Source organism: Mercenaria mercenaria, chromosome 17 (genome assembly GCF_021730395.1).
Source record: "Mercenaria mercenaria strain notata chromosome 17, MADL_Memer_1, whole genome shotgun sequence".
In the NCBI taxonomy this organism is placed as follows: domain Eukaryota; kingdom Metazoa; phylum Mollusca; class Bivalvia; order Venerida; family Veneridae; genus Mercenaria; species Mercenaria mercenaria.
In genome coordinates this window covers 12,077,271-12,104,949 of record NC_069377.1, presented here as the reverse complement: position 1 = coordinate 12,104,949, position 27,679 = coordinate 12,077,271, and the positions used below count along the sequence as shown (strand labels likewise).

General features: G+C 32.8%; 1 protein-coding gene across 1 annotated transcript; it reads left to right on the top strand.

The window, feature by feature from the left end:
* Positions 1-913: 913 nt before the first annotated feature.
* On the top strand, positions 914-22,256 carry LOC123537243 (uncharacterized). Its single transcript, XM_045320895.2, has 6 exons — positions 914-1,130; positions 14,904-15,000; positions 15,990-16,130; positions 17,281-17,394; positions 20,644-20,777; positions 21,455-22,256. The coding sequence occupies exons 2-5, from the start codon at positions 14,906-14,908 to the stop codon at positions 20,759-20,761; spliced, it is 468 nt and encodes a 155-aa protein (XP_045176830.2). The 5' UTR covers positions 914-1,130; positions 14,904-14,905; the 3' UTR covers positions 20,762-20,777; positions 21,455-22,256.
* Positions 22,257-27,679: the final 5,423 nt, after the last annotated feature.

Genomic DNA, 27,679 nt, shown 5'->3' with positions numbered 1-27,679 from the left:
TGTATTTCTCTACATTTCTGCGTTGTTTGTTATGCGATTAAAATAATTTTACAATTGCATTTAAATGCTAGAAGTCATTTGTTTGCAAATGGAACCCATAGCAATGTTGATAATAATAATTATTTAATGGCTTTCACGTATAATATAGTCTGGTATATTTATGAATAAGCTGCCTGTTGTCCTTCATGAATTTATGTTCTTATTTGAGACTACATGATGTGTGTTTGTGCGTTTTTTACTTGCTTCAGGAAAACAAAATCTATTTTTATTTAAAAATTTAAGCCACATCAGTTGAATCTGGATTTGAATGAGAATTATTTGTCTCTCCTGCTCATGAGTAACAGTTTATAAAACTCATACAGCATACCCTAGAATATTTTATAATTGGAATAACAAATATTCCTGTTTTAGTTTGTTTTTATCTTGTATATAATACTGGGATTATAAACATATGACGTCATTCCAACTTTTTGTTTCAGACTGGTGTAGTTTAAATAATTAACGTGTACGTATTGAACTTGTTTTCAAGAGTTACTCAAACGTCAGTTTAAAAAGAACGGTCTTGAAATTTTATCACTTTTTTCCTTCAACGAACTATTTTATAACTGATAAAACTTCTTCCGAGAGACGTTTTGTCATTCATACTATCAAAATTTTCCGCCAAAATGACACGAAGATATGACATTCTCTTTGGTTACTATGGCAATAGTTGAAAGTCAAATGGGATAGTGTCTTGCAAGCTCTCATGTGACCGCAAACCGCCATGTGCTTATCAACAATGACCCTTATGTATAATCTGTTCAGTGATTGAGAAATAACATGACTTTCGTCAAATAATGCCCGATTACGTTTCATTCTCTCTAACGCGTAGGAATCAACTCTTAGGCACTAATTATCTGTTCGTGTTACGCGCATTGATTTTAGCACTTGTTACTGGCGTCTTGATTGGTCAAAGGTGACAATATTCAGATAAAACGCTTGTTTGGATTGGTTATCATTACTTCATGTTAGCGCATTATTGAAATCGCAAACGTAAAAACGCTTGTATAAAAGAGAGTTTTTATTTCATAATTCGGCGGATCAAAAACAAATAGTTTGCAGTACTTGGATATATATCCATTTTAGCTAAGGTAAGAATTCTTTTAAATATATACAAGTCTATTTCATAAACATTTATTTGTAGCTTATGCACAGAAAAATGAGTTAAGGTACTAAAAACGTTTTGTTTTGCACTAAAAATATTGTAAGATTTTTTCATCAAATATTATTTTGTTCTATACTACCTATTTTGTCACTGTAAAAAAAATTCAACATGGGACAGGTTCAGTTATATTTGTAACGCCCACACGCTAAAATAGTTTGTATCATTTTTCTTCCTAAATCATACTGTAAATTGCTTTAATTTAGTAGGCTTCCCTTTAACATTTTTTCCCATTAACATTGCATTAAAACATAGCCGAAGATAAAATTAAATGGCAAAACAAATCAGCTATTAAAATATTTCCGAACATTTGCTATCTAAAATTGCAATCACATATCAAGTAAGAGAAAGAGATGTAGTTCTCATTGCCTCAGATCATTTTGTTTTAACATGGACATTTTGAGACTCCAACAAGCCGCTGCAATGATTTGTTTATATATGCTCACCAAGGACGGCAAACAGGTTATTTAATGCAACGAACCAAATAACATGCTATATCATTTACAATTCATTTAGCAGTGCGTTTCAGCGACAGCTAATAACGTAGAATAATTACAACGAGATTTCAGGATTACCATTACTTTACGTTCTTTGTCATATATTTTTTTTTCAATAAAACTTATCAATGTAACAATGACGTTGCTGAAATAACTCATAGTTCGACACTTTTTGTAGAATTAGTTATTTATATAATTAAGTTTTTGTGTGAGTGTCCTTATATAAGATAAACTATGATTGATCTATATGTAAAAAAGAAAACACAAATTGATTTGAGTAAGAAAACTAAATTAATATCAGTACATAGAATAATGAAGTCACAATATTAAGCAAAATTACATGGCAATGTCTCGAAAAAGGTCCATTACAGATCAACATCTAGATGAAAGAAGTATAACTGTTTTCATGGTAGTTAAAGGTCCATATGTGAGATTTCCTACGAACATTACTAAAGTTGAAAACAAACTGTTTGAAAAGGTCTACAAAACAGTTAATACTTTCTAATAATAATAATTCGTTACTTACGTTTAATTATGTGTGATAAAGATGCTCATTAACATGAAAATCGACAGTACTATCGCCTCTTCCATATTCAATTGATCTAAACTCAAAATTGATGTGCAAAAGCAATTGCTGTCGGTCCATGGAAATGCAGAGAACCAACATTGTTTTTGCTCTAGTTTTGCTTGTTCTCCAATTATTTGAAATCAAAAGAATATCACGTAAAGAATGGACATCTATTGTGCTGGTTATGTAATACATGCAAGGTCAACATCTTTTAGCATAAGACATTAAACTTATTCTCAGACAAACTGGCATAGACAATAGCATAAAAGACATTCCTTTATACTTGTCTTATGTATGAAAAGATCCATTATTTACTCATGCTTCTGTGGGAATGGACGGATTCCTGTGAAAACAAATGTTTGCATATACGTCTGGGCATGGCATGAAAAACAAAAAGCTAATTTTCTAAGTTGAAAAATGGAAAGTTAGCAGCTCATTTTTAAGAAAGAAAAAATGTATAGTAACCCGTTAAGGCAACATTAATGTAATAGTTGAAACGAAAGAATATCAAATTGCAAACTTAAATTTGAACACGCCTCTCCGATTGAAAAATTAAGTGACACGTTACATTTTACGGGATTCTTTAACACGCTGTAGGAGGCTTTTTACTCTTGAATCCAGAAACAAGCAAGTTTGCCAATTAACAGAATCATCTTGCCACTCGACTTTAATTGCTGAAAATTGGTACAGACTAAGTGGTACATAAAACGTGTTTTTTTTAAAGAGAATATATCAAGACCTATTCAGTGAGCTGAATATTCGCAGTAATCTCAACTAGGTGAAGATTATGATTAATTTACATTTCTGTATAAGATTTTGAAATCTACAAAATTGCCGAAGAATATTTCTCATTATGAATTATAAATGTTGAAAGAAGACATTAATATCTTAAAAAGTAGTCGTAAAAATGTAGAAGTTAAATATTTTAGACATGGTTATTTTACTGTCTGTGTCCTAACCGTAGTCATCGTTTCAATATCGTTTATGCATTGATCATTGATAAAGAGAGAAGAGATATATTTTGGTATATGTCGCCTAGTTGCTGTCATGGAACATCAGACAGTGAGCTTGCCATTTAAGTCACTGCAATCATTGAATATTAGTCAATGAGCTTGCCATCAAAATCATTGCAGTCCTGGACCTTTAGTCAATGAGATTGCCATTAAAATCATTGCTGTCATGGAACATCAGTCAGTGAGCTTGCCGTTTATGTCACTGCAGTCATTGAATATTAGTCAATGAGCTTGCCTTTAAAATCATTGCAGTCCTGGACCATTAGTCTATGAAATTGCCATTAAAATCATTGCAGTCATCGAACATCTGTCAACGAGAGTACAATAAAATCTCTGCAGTCGTGGAACATTTATCAATGAGATTGCCATTAAAATCATTGCAGTAATGGAACATCTGTCAACGAGATTTCAATAAAAATCACTGCAGTCGTGGAACATTTATCAATGAGATTGCCATTAAAATCATTGCAGTAATGGAATACCAGTCAACGCGATTACCCTTAAAATCTCTGCAGTCGTTAAACATCAGTCAATGCAGTTGCCGTTAAAATCCTTGCTGCTATGGAAACACAACTAAAACAGTACCATTAAAATTTCTTGCACAGATTCAACGAGAAGTTCTCCCATTTCTCTTTATAGTATGATTTTTGTTACTCCACTAGTTATCTGCAGGTGTCCAGTTATAATGACAGACACAGCTTCACTTCCTGATCAAGTCTAATGATGATGGTATTAGAAAGAGAAACAAATGTAGATATTCTTTTAGCAAAAGGTACTCAAAATGTTTTTGTAGAGTCATTTGATCATCGCTTACAAAATCCATAAAAAAGCGGGGCATAATACGCAAATAGGTTAATATCAGACTCGGTTTGCTTAAGTCTGTTTATAAGAAGTAGTATGGTTAAAGAAAGAAGACAACTCAAGTTTGCAAAATACTTCTTCAGGCAAACATACAATGTATACAGACATATGTATTACGTCATGACGTCAGTAAACATGACATCATAACGTCAAAGTATGACGAAGTAATAAAATAGGTAACTCGCTTCTTGTCGCTAAGCACCGTCTAAAGCGGGATTCTTACAATTCCTAGAATTTTATTACACAGAACATTTTTAATAACATTATTACGCAACAACGCAAAATAATAGCAAAATATGTACTGTGAAATCATTATTATTTTATGTTTTTCGGTGGTTTATCGAAATATAACGGTGAATTATATCCTGATAAACTCACTGGCCACTCAGTGAAAATTATCAAATCTGATACCCGGATTAACGTCAAAAAGTTTACCGAGCGTACTGAAAGCCGGAAACAATATGACGATGACGTCGTTAAAATGACGTCATCTTTGCGATGCTTCCTGATAAAATTTCCCGCAAATTTCGACATTTTATTGAAATAAACACAACAAAAGTAGAGTTTTAGACATAAAATAAACAGAAAAATTGTTGGTATCGATGTAATATCACGGTAATTTCACTCGTGAACACCAAAAGTTGTTATTTTCACTCGTGGCTGCGCCACTCGTGAAAATATCACTTTTGGTGCCCACTCGGTGAAATTATAAGGTGATATTACACCGAAACCAACAATTATCCTCTATATATTCGTGGGGGACTAATTTTCGTGGATTTCGTGGTTGAGTCAATCCACGAAATTTAATTCCAACGAACAAGTAAAATTCCCATTCATTTTATGTTCAAAAGTTGAAATCCACGAATTCATATCCCCACGAAATTGCCGTTTTGACCAAAACAACGAAATTTCATACCCACGAAATTTAATGATTTTACAGGATTTTCCAAAATCTTTTATATACCGGTACGTACTAAATGAAAGCTTATCGAACAGAAAGAAAGTAAATTATCTATCTCCCTACAGCGTAAATGCAAGCAGTCAAAATAACAAATAATGGTGTATTGCGAAAGCAGATTTTTATTATGTAAAATACAATTATTTTGTTCTCCTGTTTTCACATTTGCTGTTAGATAATAAAAACTTGTAGCTATATAGGGAAAGCAATATTTGCCAATATGACTTTTACATAAGAATGGGTAAATATTTCCCATTTTCTGTCTTTCAATTTAATTTGTAGCACAAGCGTATAGTATAGTGAAGACCTACGAATGTGAACATTACTCTGTACTGATACTATAATATTTGCGCATGATGTAAAAGATATGCGAATATTAATCAATTTACTGCATACATGTTTTACAGCATTAGATTTGGCACGTGCTAGATAAATGTTTTGAAGCGATTTCCAAAAGTATTTATAAAACAATGGCAACTGCAATAAAACATCAACAAAATTAAAATACAGAATCATTCATAATGAATCATTACTTGTTGACATGTCTGGTATGTGTTTTGGTTGGACAATATAGTAAATAAAAAGGTTATATTTATATGCCAAGTTTAATCGTTCAGAACTGAAGAAACGTTGATATTTAAAAACGGCCCCAGTTTGTTGTGTATTTGTAATTGGAATATAGTTAATTTTCTTTTTATTTACGAACATATGATCTTAGTTTCTACTACGTATCAGCCAAGACTCGTACTATCGCCTACTGATTATAATGTTTTATTCAATATAACTAGATGTAATTCGATTAAAGTAATGAAGTAGAAGTAAAAAATAAACGAAACGCAAACATCTTTCATTGCTTGGATTTACTTAAAGGGATACCAGATCCAAATTTCATATATGAGCCGTGCCATGAGAAAACCAACATAGTGGGTATGCGACCAGCATGGATCCAGACCAGCCTGCGCATCCGCGCAGTCTGGTCAGGCTCCATGCTGTTCGCTTTTAAAGCCTATTGGAATTGGAGAAACTGTTAGCGAACAGCATGGAGCCTGACCAGACTGCGCGGATGCGCAGGCTGGTCTGGATCCATGCTGGTCGCATACCCACTATGTTGATTTTCTCATGGCACGGCTCATATGAAAATACGGACAATTATAACACTTAGTCTATGGAAATATAAAATTAACAAATTTATGTGTATTAACAGTATTATGAATAAGGTTTAAAATAGAACATACTTAATAAATGGATGGCTAAACACAGTATAAATGACTGTGTACTACCACTTAAAACTGAAAGTATTTTTTAACAAACAAGTGATTCTGCATGATATTTAATTATAATTGCAACACTATTAATTTTTGTATTTAGTAAAATTTAATACATTTGATGAGGATTTTCTGCATCTTAAGTAAATATCTACGGTTAAAATATTTTAGTGAAAGATGGGCAATGTGTTTTAACTTTTAATACGAATCAAAAATTCAAAATTGCTTAGAACACTTACGACTTACCGTTAAATGATCCCGCTTTGCAAGGACAAGGAGTTCATGAACCTGATATAGAAGATAACAGGTAGCTTGAGGCTTCTCATACTCGAATGGGGGATTCAAATAAACTTTGTGCACTGATGATGTTGCGTCGGCCGCTTAGCCTATGTCTTCATAAATAATGAAATAACAATTGAAATCCTCACATTTTATTCGCAGAATAGTGTTAAACAAAAAGGGGGTAATGTAGTAACATTGGTGCGCATTTTCAAAATTTACCTTACTTGCTCTGCGACTGCTGTGTTGTTGTCACAGCCCGTACGCGGACAGGAACTTGTACATATAGATATTGTTTTCACTAATTGCAAAAGTCTTTGGCAACCTTTTGGCGAAAGTAAGTATATACATTTATCATTTATCTACGCTTATTGCATGAAACAGTCATTTGCAATATTACCATCTGATAAATTGTTGTTGTTTTTTTCAAGATAAAATTAATTTCTTGATTTCATAATTTCACGAAAATCGTACAGATAATTTGTTTTTATATATCGGCGAAAAAATGAATACAGCTTTTGTTCAGTGACATATGTTTTTCCATGTAAATGAGTGCCTGGGTAGTCGCCGTAGAATATCATGTAAGTTATAGTTTTAATATTCAAATTCTCGGCATGAATATAAAATTGACTAGCCGTATTCGCCAATTATTTGCATACTTGATGGATAAATCTTCGTTCAGTTAAAATGAAAAGGAAGGCTGCGATGAGTTCTGCAATATCTTATAGAAACCACACAATAAAAATCCGCCTTTCTGATATCTGAAACAAAGCATTTGTCATTGCGAGGTCTATGCAGAATCACCCGAACTTATATTTACTCAGTCAGGACATATGTCTACGGTGTCGCTTAAGAGTTATTTCTATTTTGCAATATCTTTTACGACTTCATTAAATGTATATTCCACTTGTATTTAACATTCTTTCTTCTGATTATCTGCAAGAAGACCCTTTGGAAGCTTAGAACGCCACCAAACAAAATAATAGACTCGGTTGGATTGAGTCTGTTCACGAGTAGTAATGAAATGTGCAATGCCAATAAAATAAATCAGTACAAACTGAATGTAAATTCTGTTATACAGATATATTGAATGGATTCCATGTTTGCAACGCGCCCAGGTAGCGGAATACTTTTTACAGCCACAACAAAACACCTGAAGACTTTTGTTGTGAAAGTTAATAAAATCTATAACAAGGTCTTTCGGAACATAAAACGTAACCAAAAATACTAATAGCAGACTTGGTTTGCATGAGAGGTAATGAAACATGCAACACCCCTCCCTAAAGTCGCCTAACACCGACTTAAGTGGTATTCTTTTATACAGCTGTATTGAATGAACTCCATGATTCCACGGAGTCCATGAACAGGGAGACGTTTTTACGTCTGTCAAACGGCACTTAAAGTCTGATTTTGTTAAAATAAAATAAAATCTATTTGAACATCCTTTTGGAGCACAGAATGCAACAAAGCAGACTAATAGTAAACTCGATTTGCTTGAGCCTGTTCGTGAGAGGTAATGAAAAGTGCAATACCACTCACGCCCCGCAGCACCGGTTTTAGATGAATGCTGTTATACAGTTTTATTGAATGGATTTCATGACCCCAAAGGACGATAAAATATAGCAACACTTAGCTCATACCAGATATTAGAAATAAACCTAAAATGTATGTGTTCTATTTAGAAATAGTCGTAATTCCTGATCAATTCTCCCTAGACGGTACTATCACGTGGATTAACTTAGCTTATGCATATAAAGCTTTGCAGCATTTCTTTAAGCTTTGCTTTCAAGTTTCATCCGGCAATATTAATCTCTAACATTTAAAGTATCATTTGTTTCTTTGGGATAATAACTTCAGATACATTTTAAATTTAATCTTCTTATAAAGTTAGGACGTCAATTTACTCTTTTTGCCGGTAGTACAAGGATTTTGTTGTTTTTAAACTTTCATTTTCCGCTGAGTACTTTAATGCGATTTTATGTATTTCTCATTTACTTATTGATAAGTTTAAAGATACGCTATGCTCAGCTTTCAATAAAACATTTTATCATTAGATACTGACTTAAAACTAAATAACACTCATCAAACAATCTTAACTTGCCTAAATATATATAAAAATGTATGGTTTGTAGAACTGCATCTCAAGTAGATGTTATAGAGTAACACTCATTTGTTAAAAAACACTTCTGCTGTTTTAGTAGCAGTATATACAGTAAAATTTATTCACACAAATATGTTTGTGTGGTAATTATTCCTATTTTCACATATGAAATTTGAGCTGTAATCATGCAAAAGTAAGAAATTGGAATGAAACAATAGAAAGTTACATGTCTGTGTAAAACTCTATGGAGACCTTTAGAAGCAATTAATATTAAGTTTATTGAAAGTTCACTTGCGGCAATACAAAGTGTATGAAATTTTAGTGAAACTGCCTGTTTTGGTATCACTGAGAATTGGCTTTAATGTTAGAACTATACTACAAATGTAGGTAATCACTGCGGTATGATATCAGTAAATTTGATTTAAATAATTTATTGCCGATTTAAAATTTCAATTGCTCTGCTTTATATAGATGAGACAAGATTCATGAATATGTCATATAAGGAATGGAACCAGCGAAATTGAAAGTAGAATTTTAAATGCAATTGTGTTACAGTGCTCTTGAAATGTTGGAATTAGCAAACTAACCTTGTCACTTTACTTTGCTTCAATACATCGATAATTTATATGATACTAAATAGATATAAATGTATTTCAGTACCAGAAAGAAAGAAATGTATTTCAGTACTAGAAATGAGTAGTTTTTAAACTGCCTACATTTTAATATCAAAGTTATTGCGTAGGAACGAGTTTTAAAATAACAGGTGCATCTTTAACTTTTAACATTTTTTTTTGGTCCAAAATAGAAGATGCTTAGTTCTCTACACTACAGACGTTTTTTTTCTTTGTTTTCTTTTTAAAAATACATCTTCATAAAAATTTTCCGGATTATTATACTGAAAGCTAAATCGCACAATTTGTTTAAACATACAGATAACGTCATGTTTACAGCTTCTTAAATCGAAGATAGCTTCTTAAATTGAAAGTTTTCCCTAACTTATTTCAGCTTAGCCGATGCTAGGAAATGTATTGGTACATTTCGCCGCTACCACTTTAATTTACAAGAACAGAAATCTAATGTTCTTAATCATATAATATATCACTGTTTATTAGCTATTAGACTCAGGGATAAAAGATCAATGTTTTAGAATAGGAAATGGTACTCTCCTTTGTTTGCTGCTAAGCATTACCGGATTAAATTCTAATGTTATAATATCGTAAAGAGTAAAAAGTTATTAACATGCAAACTTTTTTCTCCAAATTAAATGCATTTTGAATTTTTAATCTTTACAATACTGACTTTGATACCGGTTTTATGACCGATCGAACTTTTAAAAAAGTACAACATAGCATTAAACTGTAGTTGCACACCCGAATGATAACTATGGACTTTTATCATAAATGCGGATATTTAATTTAATTTTAATCTTGCGAAAACTTGCCTAGTTGGACCCTTCAAAAATGAGTTCTTGGTTGAATTTATTAATGTATATGTTTCAGTTTATACAACCGGGTATGGTATTTGTTTACCTACCTATGTTACCACTTGGCTCACAGACCGGGGATCATTTTATTTAACTGTCCTGTCCAAAAAAAGCTAGGGTAAATTGGAGAACTACTAGCCACTTAATGGGCTCCGTATATCAAAGGTTACTAAACATTCCAATGCGGTATCCACAATTTTCCATTACTTGCATTTTATCCTTAACGTTTCATATTATTATCATTATTATATTGTATGTCAAAAATACTAGCACCTCTTTTTTTTTGCTATTGTTTTTAAAAATCCAAATATATAAATATTGGAAGTAAAAAAAAAAAAGCTGTTGAAAACAAGATACGGTTGCCTTCAACGGATGTATGATGCACAAGCTCGCCTCACGCACAATAATCAAATGGCTCAGGCGCGTTAAGAAAGCGCTTAGAGAGCAAGGAAAGACGACGATATTTAAAAGTTTGTGTCTTTATATAGCATGATCAGCAAGCTTCTCTGTCTCTTTATTCGTACAAGAGTAATAAACTTCGTGCAAACTTCAATGTATTGAAAAATACTTGACGATAGCAAGGTTAATTCGCCTGACGGGTTTCATGATTTTGACCGGAAATACTTAACAGACAGGTACTCCAAAATCTGAGACGGCGCCATATGCCATTGTAAACAGCATTTGTTGATAAGTCATTCGCCTTGTTTACAATGCTCACTTAGTATTTCGACAATATTGCCTGTCCATTATTGCTGATAATAAATATTCTTGAATTTTACTTGATAGTTCATAGTATAATTATAGCACACTCTTAAATTACATTTTTATTTTGAAAAAGTTATAGATTTACTTAGTTTGTATTTATACAATATTGTATAATATTGTAATGATAGTTAAAACTTTCGATAGAAAACAGATCATTTTGCTCAAGTCATTTATTTTATCATCAAAAATATTTTCATTATTGTTATTTTTTTATGTTTTATTTGTTTAGCTGTCGTCCTTATTATGTAACTATTGTATGCATTTCTAAATCGGGCCTTAAATATTGGTGTCTCAAAATAAATGAAAAAAAAAGCTTAATAGAAGAAAAAAACTTTGATAATTCAAAGTATAAGAACAAAAACGAAGTTGTACTTTGTCTTATTTTTTTTTTGTTGATTCATGTAGCTTATAGAATAATTTGCGTTTCTTAAGCGCGACCGAACTTATAGAAGTTAATTAAGCAAACACTAAAAAGAGAAAGATTTCCCTGAAATTACATACTAGCCAACAGACCATGAAGCTCACGTCTCGTTACTTGCTATTCGAGTGCTGGAACTTCTGTAACAACTGAATGAGTTTACATATTGGTATTGGCATGCTTTTTCATTACTGCAACATCCAACGGAGTAATGGACAGTTTTCTTACGATCTATTTGCATTTCCATTGTACGAACACCCACTGACGCTGAGAGAGGAAACTCTTGGCGATAATGAGAAAATAGCACATAATGAGAATTTCCAAGTATGAAATAATGTTCTTGAACATAAAGCTAAATAGATTTCCCGTCTTTTTTTTTTTTCGAATAAAAAATTCTTACTCTCGGTGACAAATAAAATACATGTCTTCAGTAAAAAAAATATCTAGTGATTTCAGAGTAAAAAAGATATCTGAAATATTATTTCACTGGTACGGAAATACGGAACCACAGAAGTTGGTAAATTGTTGTTAAATATATTAAAAGGAAATGAAATAAATAGAAAATGTGTCTGGTAAACTGTAAATTTATTAGATTAAAATATGATATACTGGGGACAAAACAGACTTTACATTTTCTCTCGTAGGTTCGGCACAAGTAAAATATTATATCTGGTGTTCACTGGGGAAAAGATTTGACACTCAGTGAATAAACAAACAAACACGTATCATAACTATTTATGAACGTGACTATAGCATTTTTTTCTTCTAACATAACATTAGGAATCCACTTGAAAAAAAGCTGATCTGTCTTGAACTTTGCTTTATAGAATTATCAGATTAAGGAGTTAGAAATATGTCTGACGTCACGCGATGCGAACATTTAGAATACTTTTTATAAAGAATTAGAAAAGTTGGACTTTCAGCTGCATGCACGTTTAACATATCATAGCAGCTTCGAATTTCACACATGACATTAATTTCGGTCATTTTTTGTTTGTTTTTTTTTGTTTCTGTTTTATTTTGTTAACAATCGCGTAGGACTCGTGAAAGTTGAAAACTCTGAAATGAACTTAATATATACTGTTAGGTCGTGATAAAACATATTATCCACAAAACACCGTAGTAATGGGTTCACTTTACCTTCTAATTTCTCTCTTTGAATTACAAGGTGCAATCCAATTTTCATGCTGGTTTAGGCCATTGTCAGGTAGATTAAACTATTACTGCACCACTAGAATCAGTTAGATACTAATTCGTCTATCAAGATCAGAGTAAAATCAGTGGCGTCTTCCTGGTGCCCTGTAGAAATATTACGTCTTTTGGTTGTTACACTTTTTCAATCCACGTCATTGTAGACATGCGCACTCGTTTTTGTATTTGAGATATCGCTTAATCATCAAGGTCAGAAAATTTAAAGGATTTTTTTTTCAGAAATTTCTTTCGTTTTAAATTATTTAGAAAATTGTACTCTTTGTGAAAATATCTCTACAATTGATGAAACTATAAAAACGTCTTAAAGATTATAGCGATTTGCAGTAAAAGTACACTGAAACAAATTAGAGAAATCAAGCATTCTCCGAACAGAAGAAATTTGCTCTCAGCATATTACCAGTAGGTAGCCATTATCAAATTAGAACATAGAAGTACGTGTGAAAGGTCTTTGAGTCTAAAATCATCATTCTAAACGGTAAAATCATGGCTTAAAATAACGTTTGTGTGTATAGAGATTTTCTAATATTACCGGCGTTTGCACAAACTGAGTTTCTGCGCTAAGTTTTGCTGAAGATAATGTTGCATCCGTGTCAAGAAGGACATATGTTGACTTCAGTTCCTTTAAGGACTTCCTAGACAACCGAATGTTGAATATGAATTCCTCTTAAATCCGTATTTACTTAATACAACGACTATATCCACGAAAGTCATTTTGTGTTTGTTTTGTTGTTTCGTTCACTCCATCAGTGTTATGAATGGTGCCAAAGTATAACATGTTTTTTGTTTAATTTAGTTTTAACGTCAGTTTTGATAATAGTTAAAATTCTAAAACGACATTGTTTACATTTGTTTTCAACATAACTTTATCTATACATTTTGTATAATGCAGTACATGCAAAATATACTGTCAAGTGTCTTAACCATATTTTTAAGTAGATTAGTTTGATAATATTTTATTGCGGATTCAAGTCGTATGCATAGTAAACAAATGTATGCAGAAGTGGCGAGAAGTGGCGAAAAGAAAAAAAGGTAACACATGCAGAGAAAATAGATTGGACTGCATATTTTGATAGCTTAATGAGCTTGAAAAAAGCTACATTTAAGCTGATTTTCGTGTACATATATGGTAATTATTGTGAAAATTGCAGAAATGTACAAAGAATTATATTAGTTATTAATTAAGCATACACAAGAAGGAGCAACACTTTTGTTTCGAGAAATTGTTGAAATAAATTTTACATGAGCTTGTGTGGATTTTTTAAAAATCTAAATATTATAGAAAGGCGGTTACAGTTAGCATTATTCAGGTGAATCTCCGAAGTTGAAATTAATATATATTTCCTATTACTTTAAGAGAAGCAATTAGCATGGTATTTCCAACGCCAGTCTCTTTATATCATTGCCTGTTTCAACGATCCTTATAATCGTTTTAGGTATTATAAAGAACCTATAGTATTAAAGACTTCGCTTGGCCTCTTTCGTTGTCAAAGGCTATCATCGTTTATACACATTTCGTCAAAGGCTGATATTACAGTATAATTTTGTTTACAGGCTTTAAATGTCAATATTAATAGTCTAGATGAAGCTGTATACAGCTACTGTTCTTTCAAAGTAAGCAGAGAATAACAGTATCAAGGATGCATCGTATCATTTGTCATGTCAGTGAACTATTTAAACAAGCTAGTACATGTTTGTTCGTTCTCACTTATCCAAGGCATACCAATGCCAATGTATTCGGTGAAGCATTTCAGCGTTCGGCTGGTTACGATTGTTAACATGCATCATGTCGTCATGTAATTAAAGACAAAATTGCACGTTGGCATTACGTATTGGAACGTTTGCTATTCGAGAGAAACTGTTTAACGATTTGGTCTTTTCAGACATATGCAATAAATTACCTTATACGTTTGCATAGACTGTATCAAATAATTCAATGTGAAAGAAAAAGAATAATACCCCTATAAATATGGACTATTTTGCCTTCGGCCGCCTCACGTTTTAAACAACTTAGTTTATTGTATATCCAGATGGTATTTAGGCACATGACCAAAGTTTGCTCATTAAAATAAAATTATCTTAGCTGCATAGCCATTGATAGAGCAAAAATATTTTTTGAACTATATATGTGTTTTATTTCAGAAAAAAAAACAGACATTTAAAGACTTGTAACTCCAAATTTTCTACCTTATGACTGATTGGTGAAATACCATCTGTCAAAAGCCATTTTAATCATTAACATATGTATACACAATAACTCAAAGGATACATACGTTTTATTACAGAGATGTTAAAGACTTACGTAACTTCAGTGGTTTTGGTTATAGCTCTGGGATTGACAACAATCACCTCTGCTAGATACTTACAGGATACAGACGACAGGTATGTCTGACCCCGCCCACATTTTTATCCTGCATGAACTGTGTTGCAGTTTACGTAACTTAAATAACTATTACTTAAAAAACTTACTTATAACGATCTGATAATTTATTTTTCTTTAGTTTACGTAAGTGTAAAAGGCTTATAGCCTTTGTCATTTAAAATATATCAATTTGTACGACACGCATTTTCTAAAGATACTTATCACGTAGTTTAAAAAAAGTAGAAATTTGCAAATTGGTATGCTGTATATTATTGCGTACGCATTGATGAATAATTATGTCTATAGAAAGACAAATTAAACATTTAGACTGGGTTTATATTATGAAATGTATAAGTACAATTAAAAGTTCAAAAATGGTTTTGTTTTATTTAGATAAAATGGAAGTCGTTTCAAGTAGAACTGTTCGTCAAAAACATGTTATACGCTTCTACAAGATCTTAAAAGCCACTTAAAATTGAATATAAATGATATGTAACCATCGTAACCCTTCATTTATAAATATTTTCGTGCAAATATGTTTTGCAACATATTCCAGAACGCGTTTCAGAACACAACCTACAGCAAATATCGTACTTATATACTTTTATATGATAGGTGCTGCTCATTGTGTAAAACTATTATGTTGTCAGTCCGGGGACCTGCTTTTTTATATAGGCAACGAATATGTCATAATTTTACAGATCATTGATAGGTGTGTTATATTTTTACAGACACAGGCAATTGATATGTGTTTCATACCTTTACAAGCACCTGATATATGTGTTTTTCTTTTACAGGCAATTGATAAGTGATTCATACCTTTACAGGCAACTAATATACGTGTTTTTTTTTCTTTCTTTCACAGGCAATTGATAGGTATTGGATATTTTCACAGGTAGTTGAAAATAGGTGTTTATACTTTCACAGGCAATTGATAGGTGTTTCATATTTTTACAAGCAATCAGAGTGTAAATATCAAATGTAACAACGAGTTAAAAATATATTTCAGAGATAAAAGACAAATTGGAGATTTGCGGACTGCTGAATACCTAGCACGTATTACTCTTGATAAAAACAAAATGCTGCGTTATCTTCAATTGCCATCACATTGTGCTGACATTGCTTGCGGGCTAGTAGACGTTTTTGAAAGGTACATGGTCTGGCCAAATGTATTACCTCACAATACATGGTTGCATACAGCGATTGTCACACATTATTGCACTGCATGCGAAATAAAGGAATGATGCATGAACACTATGGTTTAAGAGCATGTTTATACGAGAAGTTATGCATGCGTCATTCGAAGATATATCATCATCATCATCATCATTAGTTTTTTCTCTTTAAGAAAATGGCAACGAAATGAAATTAAGATAATGGTGGCTGAGATATTTTTTTGTATAAGGGGCTAATTGAAAGCAAAAGATATATATATACAGTATGTGACTTATCAGATGATGCGGAAATTTTCCTTTGATCTTTCCAATATGATAATCATATAACCAGTTCCGTCATATATCAGCACACTTTTTTTCACCACGTTTTAACTAGTATTAAGATCTAATATCATCTGAGAAACATTTTGTAACATATTGCATATCGCGGTAATTTTCCTAGTGGTCCAAACAGGCAAGAGGTTCCTTGGTTTAAAGTGGATAAATACCCCCTGTTGAACCCCTCATTTTAACCTCTTTTAACACTTACTTAAACCATGGGAATAATGCGATCTTAATAGACTGTAACATCAACTGGACAAAAGTTTACCCCAGTATTATTAAAAAATGAATGTTGTGTTTTTATTACTTTCAAAAGTATAGCTGTAAAATGATTTAAGTGCTTAAAACGATAATTCCAGTTTATTTCTTTATTGGGTGTGACCTAGCTGAATTTGGTGTAAGTGTATCAAAATAGGATTTAAAATATCATTTCTTTCTTCCGGTCGTATGGTTTCTATTACCATTAAAGGCAAAAGGTCTTCAAGAATTAAAATATATCTGATCACATTTTTATGGAATCGCTAATAAATTGTCTGCACTTTATGTCTATTTTACACATTTTTACTTATCAACATGCCACTACCATTACAACTTCACAAATGTAAACAAAGTCACTGTGCCGCATATTTTGCAACATGCATGCGTTCTTAGTTTGTTTTATTTTATTCATGTTGTTTTCATCTGTATTACATGTCTTTGAATTTGTATATGATAGATTAATTTGTATATGACCTTTCACATTGTATATGACCTTTAATTTTGTATTTGACCTTTCATTTTGTATATGACCTTTGATTTTGAAAGAATGGTGAAGCGGACAATGTCAGACCAGAGGCTCGCAGAACTTCAGGCTCTAATAGCGCTCAGTAGAGGCCAAGGGATTCCAGTAGGTCACGGGCAAATTGATCCTTGGGTAATGTACGTATCATGTGACAAATGTCTTAATTTACGTCACCACGTGATCTAATTTACAAAGTGTAGTGTAATCAGTGTGTGAAGACGACTGTAAAGATCTCGTTAATTTAAATGTCTTACTATAAAAAACGTCAACTCTGCAGATGTAACACATAATCAACAAAATCCTTAACTTACTCATATGTTTTATCAACTGGTTTAAACGGATAAGATTTTACTGAGTATCTAGTGTATTAGAGATACAGCATAGAACCATACACAGAAGGCAAGGAATGTTCCTAAACACTTCTGTGGCGATTTATATTGAAATAATGTTTTAAGCAAACTGTATCTTTTAAATATTCCTTCAAACAAAACAAATGCTCACACCGTGTGCAGCCTTTTGAAATGTGAACAAACTGAACATTGCAGAGTTCTTGCAATAAATTGTTAGCAAGTATGCCGTTAGTATGTCCGAGGCTTCTTGTAGTTTTCTCTTTTCCTGTAAAAGAATGGTTCCTATTTGTGAAATGCTATGTCCGATAATGCCCTACACACTTTATTATTCAAAATTAATTTTAGATCAAAATAAGGAAACTTTAGTCGGTAACAGAATGCCAGTTGTTGCCAACAATCTATTCATTTTAAACAAACTGGATATGTTTCCATAAATACAGATAAAAAGTCCGAGACTGAACAGTTTCTAACCAGTGTTATTGATGATATTATTTAACCATTTGACTTTTTGGAATATTAATAACATTCGGGAGAGACGCAAAAGATGAAATCATTCATGTTCCTTCAAGGTTATATGATAGAATTTGGAGCCTGAAAGTAAAAATGCATCTATACAATTACAATTGGAAATTTCATTTCCCCGACGCTTTGGTGAAGGAAAGCAACCAGTTTTCTTAAGAACATTATCAGAAATGCAATTTCGATAGAAAACCAAGAAATAGTTATTCCAGTTTTTTAATCTTAAGAAATTATATTCTAGTTTGTATTTTTTTTATCTTCATCATGAATTTAAAAACTTTATTGTATATTTGTATTATTTAATATACGAGGCCAATGCTACAACTGCATTTCATTTCACTGACGCAATGATCACAACCAGTATCGAAGTATCGTATTTTATTCATTGCCTTTCTAATCAACTCAGCTTCAGAGCAAGAGAGGGGAACGTAATATTAAAATTTTTCAACATAAATGGTATATGAGTTTGCTCGTACTTCCTGACATTTTTCATATTTGAAATGTTAAATGATGGTACATTTTGTATTTATTGGTAATTTAAACAGCGTTCAAACATAAGACTTCTAAAATTAGTATTTCACCAGAAATAAATAGAGAGAAGCCATACAAAGTATTCTACAGACTACGACGAGCTAATGAGAATTTTCGAGAACACGCGGCCTGGTGAAATTTATCTCCTGTTTGAAAGGATGTTTTAAAAAAGAAAGGAAAAACCTTCTCGTGCTGTATAAAAGATGACACAAATGCGTGGAACACTGGAAATATTGGGTTGGCTTGTCTGACCACGACACGAAAATACATTAAAGGGGAAAATAAGTAATAAATCATAACAAAATCCATACATAAAGCAATTATGAATGACGCTGCAACGTTCCAAACCTTTGAGAACACTTGACTTTGCCGTGGTTTTCACGACGTTTTCGCATGTAGCATACAAGTAACATGATTTTAATGATTTGATTTCTTTATACGTAATTTCTGTCATACAAATTAATTATCATATTATTTTAGTTACTTATTGATTAGCGTATCATGTTAATTACGTATTGATTATCATAGCATGCTAATTACTTATTTGTTATCATATTACGTCAATTACTTACTGGTTATCATATCACGTGAAAATACTTAATATCGGTTATTATATCGTGTTAATTACTTATTGATTATCATATCATGTTAATTACCCATTGATTACTAGTATAACATCATGCTAATTACTTATTGACTAAAAAGATATTTCAATTATTTTTTGGCTATCATATCACGTTAATAATATTAAATTGACCTTGAGGAAATAAAAAATCTATGTTTTCCGTTCTTAACATCACTATTTCATCACTGAAGATTCTAATTTGGTATCAGTGAAATTGCGGGCTTATATTTTCAGAGGGAAACAATGAAGTGTAAATGGGTTTTAAATGATGCTGTTTTATGGTTGTTGTACAAACTGTGTTTTGTCTGGTTAACATGTATTATAGTCAGTGTATAGTCCAGTTTTTCTGCGTTCGAATGCATGTTACCACATAATTAAACGATAAAGTGAATAAGTGATCTTACAGTATTGCTTGCCATGTGTAAATTGTATATAAATACGGAATGAAATTGTCTTGCATATTTTCGTTTGTATTTGTGTATTGGTTATAGAAAAAGTGTACGTTATATGGTCAGCAACCATTAGATATTAGCTAGTTTCAATTAGGCATGATGGCATAAACAAACTGTTCATTCTGTTAACTTAGTTTCTTAATAGATTTAAAACTTCAAGTGACGTACCTTCTGATATTTAACTAAAGCACTATATCTTATTTACTTAATTGTTTAAGTGCAATTCATTTAGTCAAATACCAATCAGTCTTAATTTAGTTCATTCTATTTGATTAATTAATTAAAGGAAATGTTTTTTTTTTGTGTTCTTAACAAAATGCAATGACAGCGTATATTATGGAATATATAGAGGATATTTGTTTGTTTCAGTGAAATATCAATTTTATTTCACAAGTGAGCATCAAAAACTGATATTTTCACGAGTGGCGTAGCCACGAGTGAAAATGACTTTTTTGGTGCCAACGAGTGAAATAAAATTGATATTTCACTGACACAAACAAATTTTCTTTTTATTTCATGTGTAAAACTCTATTTTTGTTGCGTAATTTATAAAATGTCGAAATCGCGGGAAAGATCAACAGAAAGCATAACACAAATGACGTCATTTTAACGACGTCATCGTCATCATGGTCCCCGGTATTCATTACGCTCGGTAAACAATTTGACTTCAATCCCGACGGAGGACCGGAACTAGTTCGACAAAAACAGTGAAAAATAAAAATGATAATCTACGGTTTCAAAACTGTGGATTATCACTTTTATTTCACTGAGAAAACTCTATATTTCACAGGAAAACAGAAAATAAATGGTATTCTTTCTTATCTTATGATGATAAAGAAGTTGATATTGTTACTATGACATCTGGTTTAATTTCATCAAATAATGTTATGCTTCTTTTTCATCTTTCAGTGGTAAACGTAGGAAACGATCTCTGGACTCTGTTCTGAATGGCCTAAATGATGAACAAAAATACCGATTCTCAAAACTTTTACTTTCTTCCACAAGAGAAGATGACCAGTTCTTATAACAATGGGATCTTAAAGGTAAGTCGTCTCGAATTTTGGTAATAGCCGTATAGGCAAATACCACAAATTCCAATCAAATTTAAGGTTTACCATACAAAAACAACAACAACAATTGTTTTTTTTACATTTTAGTTCAAGTCAATTGAATGTACAAATGTCTTTTTTTTACATTTTAGTTCTCAATGAATGTAAAATTACAATAAAATTGCGCTTACAATGAATACATTTTGTGTATCAATGTCTGTTTTACATACGGTTGGAACTTGCTATGCCGAATTCCACGGGATCGGGGGTTTTACTTCGAGATGAGCGAAATTCGACCTGAAATGATATTATTCAGATCGGGACTTGAAAATGTCTTAAGATAAGTGTGTTTGATGTATTGAGTTTCAACTAAATATGAGCCGCGCCATGAGAAAACCAACATAGTGCGTTTGGGACCAGCATGGATCCAGACCAGCCTGCGCATCCGCGCAGTCTGGTCAGGATCCATGCTGTTCGCTAACGGTTGCCCTAATTGCAATAGGCTTTGAAAGCGAACAGCATGGATCCTGACCAGACTGGTCTGGATCCATTCTGTCGCAAATGCACTATGTTGGTTTTCTCATGGTGCGGCTCATATATTATGGTTCTAATGCACTTAATACAGAAAATATGTTTTGTCTTCACCCAAAAATTTATTTTTTATTTTGCAGGTTCAGCGGTGTTAATCTCCGTCCTGTCATTTCTTGTATTTACAGTTTCTGAAAACATTTTACTACGTTTAAAAAAATAGGGCACCTAGCTTTATCTTGTAAATTGGAACTCGTTAAAATCTATGGCAAAATGCGAAGCAACATATGATTAGAAAGGACCAGACTGACAAAAATATCACAAAATTTGGACAAGAGCAGAAACAACGAGACTATTCACCAAACTGTGACTTCTGAAGAGCAGACACCAGCAAAAGATCTGTATTTCTAGTGACATTTAAAAAATAATTCTGGATTTTTCTCTTTTTATGCAAATTATGATAACTTTTTAGGCATGATAACGTAAAAACTCATATGTTTAGTATTTGGCATAGTTGTTTTTCTTTTAAAGCAATGATAAACCAATGGTTTGAAAGCAGTTAGATAAAGCTGATCACAAATTCAAATTTAAGTTATATCAAATATACGTGTAAGTACATTTCTGAGGAACATTTCTATACAAACAGGTAAAAGAACTGTTGGCGATTCTATACGGAAAATGTTCACCAAACAAACATGATGTCTTGTTGACAAGAATCATTTAGAGCCTCGACTCGAGCTACTACGCTTACCATTTGCTATAACTTTCCGTGAAAGAGCAAATTTATAGTCAATTTCTGACTGTTGATGTACATTTCATTTCGTCGTATTATTTAATTACTTGTATAACATTTCGTCTAAATTTATTTATTATTATTGCTATATTTCTGCATTGTGGATCGGTAGTGAAATAAAAGAGAGAGTAAAATAAACTAATAAAAAACTTCTTGTGAATGAATTTTGAATAAAAAGACAATTTTTAAGAATTTATATTTTAGAAGTTTTATTTTCATTTTTTGCCAGAAAAGCAGCAATAGCATATCTGTATCACGTGTTGAAAAAAGAGCTCAATGTGAGGATTTAGTCACTGAACTTTTCAATACGATGCCCACTGGTTTTTTAAAGTGTCTTTTATTGTGGCCTCGTCTATTTGTTTCACTTTGTCTATGCGTTTGTGTGTACATACCAATTATGTGCATATCTACACTTACACTGCCCTAAGGTTTCTTAGAACGTGTCTATTCCTTTGGTCTTTGTTGTTTTTAAGTTCTGTCGTATACAATTAATTGGGATTAATGAGAAATTCTACCTTCACATACACACAAGGGTACGAAAAAAGTCACGTTTTAGTTAAATTAATGAGAAATTCTACGTTCACATACACATAAGGGTACGAAAAATGTCAGTCCATGAACATGCCGGAAATCACAATTCTCTGTATGCTTTCTATTTCACGATACCCCGAACAAATTTTCTAAACGTGTGGTAAGATGCTAAAAGCGGTCTAAATTTTGAGATTTCAGAAATGTACATCTGACCATAAGTTCATTAGTTTGACTAATACAATAGAACTTGTTCGAAAGTACTTTAACCGTTACCCTGCTAATGAACTTATCCATTTTTCATTTTGGACAGTACTATTAACTGTTAAAAAGTGTGCATACCCAAACGATACCGACTGAATGGCGGACAGTGTAGATCATGGTCAGACTGCACGGATGTACAGTCTGATTATGACCAACACTGGTCGCAAAGGCAGAATCAGTCGTGTCCAACATGATAAGGGTTAAAACTTTCACATATATCTATCTCTTGTAAACACTTTATTCAAATGAGTCAGTCTTCCGACCTGCCTATAAATAAGAAAACCACTAGAAATCAGAACGCTGTAAAACTAGTTCTTTATTTTTGTTCATTTTATGAAAATATCTTCTTTATTTTATTGATATAGAACCCCTTGTATTCAATTTGACAGATTATTTGGAACGTATTCATACAACATAGCACAACTTCTGCTGTTAGTCAGGATCAATTTTCAATGGTATCTATGAACTATACATAAGGAATTAATGATGAAAATCCAGCGATGTTTACTTACAGTATCTTTATGACATCCCTTTTTACTTGACCTCGTGGATTTTGAACAAATCATGACATTGCCACGATTGTATATTCTTGCCCCATTGTTCTACCGCATTTACGGACATAAAACAATGGGGGAAAAAGAACAACATCTTCATTTATCGACAAATGTTGAAATAAATAATCTGCTCTTAGTTGAGCATTGAGAAAACTGATTCATGAGAAACATGAAGTCGTTAATATGAAATCTATACAAAGTGGTTGAGATCTTTCTCATGTTTTTCCAGCACACCTATCATGCTAACACAATGTTGGTCGTATTAAGTACCCCAATCAAGTGCTTGCTCAATTGATTTGGCTCACAATTGTACAATGCCACGTCTTAACTTAGTTCATTCAAATGACCAGCGAGTTATATTTAGAAATATTTATTACAAAATATCTGAATGGATACTATTAGCTTTAACCCATCATTAATGTAAAAATGTAAGATGTTTACAAACTAACGGAAGTTAAAGGATTTTCAAAAGAATCTCATTAATTATGGTTCTGCAGATCATAACACAAATGTTCTGTGTCAAAGAAGGACATACTAATGTGATGTTTGAAACAAAGGTTCTCTAATTACAAAACTAATGCATTGCACGAGCTAATTCAGGAACTGGAGTCATTTACATGTGGAAATAGGAGACACCAAACTAACACTTAAATATCAATTATAACGATACATTTGATCAATGAATGCGCTTTATTGGGCGCTAGAAGCAAATGATTTGATTACATGAAAGAGTTGCTCTACATGTACATATAAACTTGAACTCTCCTTGGATACACACAAACACCTCAGATGATCAGGCCTTTATGATTTGCCTAGGTTTTGTCTATTTGTAAAAGTAATGATGACATGGTCTTGAATTGTAATGATACAAAACTCGGAAATTCAAAAGTTTTGTTTCACTGAACATTCAGAAAAGAAACCCGAGAAAGCAAGTTAGTCTTAGAATTTTCAGTTACTCATCCCAGTTTTGTAAACGGATACATAATAATTGCTTTCAGAGCCCGAGAATTCCGAATACATATGTGTACCCATATATAGCACCAATATATAGCATACTTTCATTGCATTCAACTATTCGCAAAAGCAAATTCAAGTTCATAGTTTTAAGAATAGATATACAGGAAATTCCAGAATATCATTTATATGTATTTATTTGGCTGTATCATCAAGTTGTATCAATGTTTTCAAATAATGCATTTATTTGAAGCCTGTCAGATAAATCATCAGAACACTGGCTCATTTTAAACTTTGGTAAAACAACACATGGAAGAAAGCTATTATCAGGCTGTCATTTACATTAAATCACATTACAACAAATTCTAAGAAGATCCAATTTATTTTCTTAATATACAAAGAAGACTGAATCATGGAATCTGTGTGTTATTTGGCGACAAAATCTTTGTTAGAACGTAACTCTTATTCTTATACGATTGTCTCTGTTAAAACACGCTTACGCTAGGATGACGTCACGTTAACGTGCGATGTTACACTTATTACGTTATAGTGCCAAACGTCTAAGTGGCGAGCTGGAAAAAAGACACACAAAGAGGGATGTCGTCTTCGATGTAGCTAATAATTCTAGATATCGTGTTAGAATCAAAATAAGATATCTCAAACAGTGATTTTCTCTTGAATGAAATAATTGTTTGTCGTTCAGATATGTACTTTTATCATGAGGGATGCGTTATTGTAATATTATTCATTCGCATCTGAGCTCCGAACAATTATCTTATTCAACGACTAATCTATTGTTAACTGTCTTTGAAACTGAGCATATACGGTCATGCGCGTAAAATTTGTCATGGAAAATCGCGCCTAATTACTGGTAATTTGAAACATAGTTTCAAGTTTCAAGTTTATTTATTTCCATCCAGAACGTCGGATACAACAATACATAATTGAGCCGCGCCATGAGAAAACCAACATAGTGCCTTTGCGACCAGCATGGATCAAGAACAACCTGCGCATCCGCGCAGTCTGGCAAGGATCCATGCTGTTCGCTAACGGTTTCTGTAATTGCAATAGGCTTTGAAAGCGAACAGCATGGATCCTGACCAGACTGCGCGGATTCGCAGGCTGGATCCATTCTGGTCGCAAACGCACTATGTTGGTTTTCTCATGGCGCGGCTCAAATATATTATAAATATGGCGACATGTAAAAGAAGTATATATCCTAATGACATATGTAAATTTCTCATAATAATATTATTATTTTACAAATATATCTGTCAGCAACATTCTATCCAGTAAGACATTATGAATATACATGCAAATACCAATGCACACGCAATTTGAATTTTAACGCTTTGTTTATCACATGTACAAAACGAATATTTCAGAATAAACGGTTTTATATTTCTGTCATCTCTTAAGCTTCCAAAATTCCAGATCGACTTACGTCTTGCAAGAAAGCGAAACTAACACGGTGTGACCTCTGGATTTTTATATACTTATGTGTCGCCAATAGACGAACATCAGACAAATAAATACATTAGATTCAAAAAACATAAAACACCACACAAAGTTATTATGACACTATTGAAATGTTTATAGATATTAAGATTTATCAAATGATAGTAGTATGAATGTTGGCATTGAGGTTTGAGCTCGCTTTTATCTGGTACAGATATTCCAAGATATTTATTCAGACAGATACAGTCTTACTTAACCCTTAACCTGCTATATTTCCGTAATGGACTGGTCCATCTTTCAATCTGGACAGTACCACTTATTACTCAAAGGGGTTTTCACTGAAAATTTACTGACTGAATAGCGAACAGTGCAGACCATGATCAGACTGCACGGGTGTGCAGGCTGATCTTGGTCTGCACTGGTCGCAAAGGCAGAATCATCTGCCGCCAGCAGGCTAAGGGTTAACGTATTGTGTAACTGGCAATCATACGCTACTTTTCATGGAATTGCGCTGAAGATTCCATGAGCACAACTGCGGATGTCTCTATATTGTATTTTTGTACTAATAAAATGTGCAGATGTAGAGTTATGTTCAGTCCGGGGCTACAGGGCTGATGCGTTTCAACTACAGTCTACAGCCCATGAACAAGCTCAATTAAACCCAGCTAGCAACATTTTCATTTTTTGTCGTGTTGGACGTCATATGGGGTTTGCTCTTTTTCTATTTTTGCAAGAAGGATGTACATATGTCCAAAATGACATGTGTCGTATTAAATAAAACTTATCAGATCATCTGAAAGCAAAATTTGAATCTCACAAAGCAAAATGACAGCGGACGCTATTTGATTGGACCTGTTTATAAGCGGTAATGATATATAAGCGCGCCATGGGAAAACCAACATAGTGCGTTTGCAACCAGCATGGATCCAGACCAACCTGCGCATCCACGCAGTCTGGTCAGGATCCATGCTGTTCGCTTTCAAAGCCTATTACAATTAGAGAAACCGTTAGTGAACAGCATGGATCCTGACTAGAATGCGTGGATGCGCAGGCTGGTTTTGATCCATGCTGGTCACAAAACAGCTATGTTGGTTTTCTCATGATGCGGCTCATATGCAAAAAAACTCATACCCCTGGCCCCGGCTTAAGCGGGACTCTGTTGTACAGATCCATTGAATAGACCGATCAGAAAATATAACAACTGATATAACAACCATTTGAATAGAGTCTTTTAATGGGCTTAAAACAGGGACTTACAGATTGTTGCTGTGGCAGCTAGTAAAATCTGTAAGATCATTTGCAACAAATCAAATCAATTGCAGACTCGGTTTGACTCAGTCTGCCCATGAGAGGTTATGAAATGTTCACCACACCTCTCTGGTTACAATTCTTTGCCGTAGTTTTACAACAAGCGTTACAAGAGTTAATTACTTCAATGTTTCAACGTTTGCCATTTACTTTGCAAATGTATTCTGTCTCGGAGAAAACTCACTAAAATATATTGAATATGGTATGCACGGACGATGTATTCAAGCTGTCAGAGATGGCAACCGTTATCATTTTCTCTCATGGATAATGATTATGTCTCTCCATGTTAGTTTGTAATACACACAATACAAAGTTCAAACTTTTATATTTTAACCTCTGATAAAGTCTTATTACAATGGATATTACATACTCGTTTCTACTCCCCGTTTAAGTTACACTGGTACCGGAAACGTCAATATTTTTCCATACACTGACGCCTGAATTTCATATCGGGTGCGTGGCGTAATTCAGTGTGGGTTGTTGCACTATTTTTTTTTCTATTTAGTTCA

Coding starts and splice junctions, on each gene's coding strand:
- LOC123537243 (XM_045320895.2), top strand. CDS start 14,906: ATGTTAAAGACTTACGTAACTTCAGTGGTTTTGGTTATAGCTCTGGGA. Junction 15,001..15,989: donor TTACAGGATACAGACGACAG/GTATGTCTGACC, acceptor AATATATTTCAG/AGATAAAAGACAAATTGGAG. Junction 16,131..17,280: donor CTAGTAGACGTTTTTGAAAG/GTACATGGTCTG, acceptor TGATTTTGAAAG/AATGGTGAAGCGGACAATGT.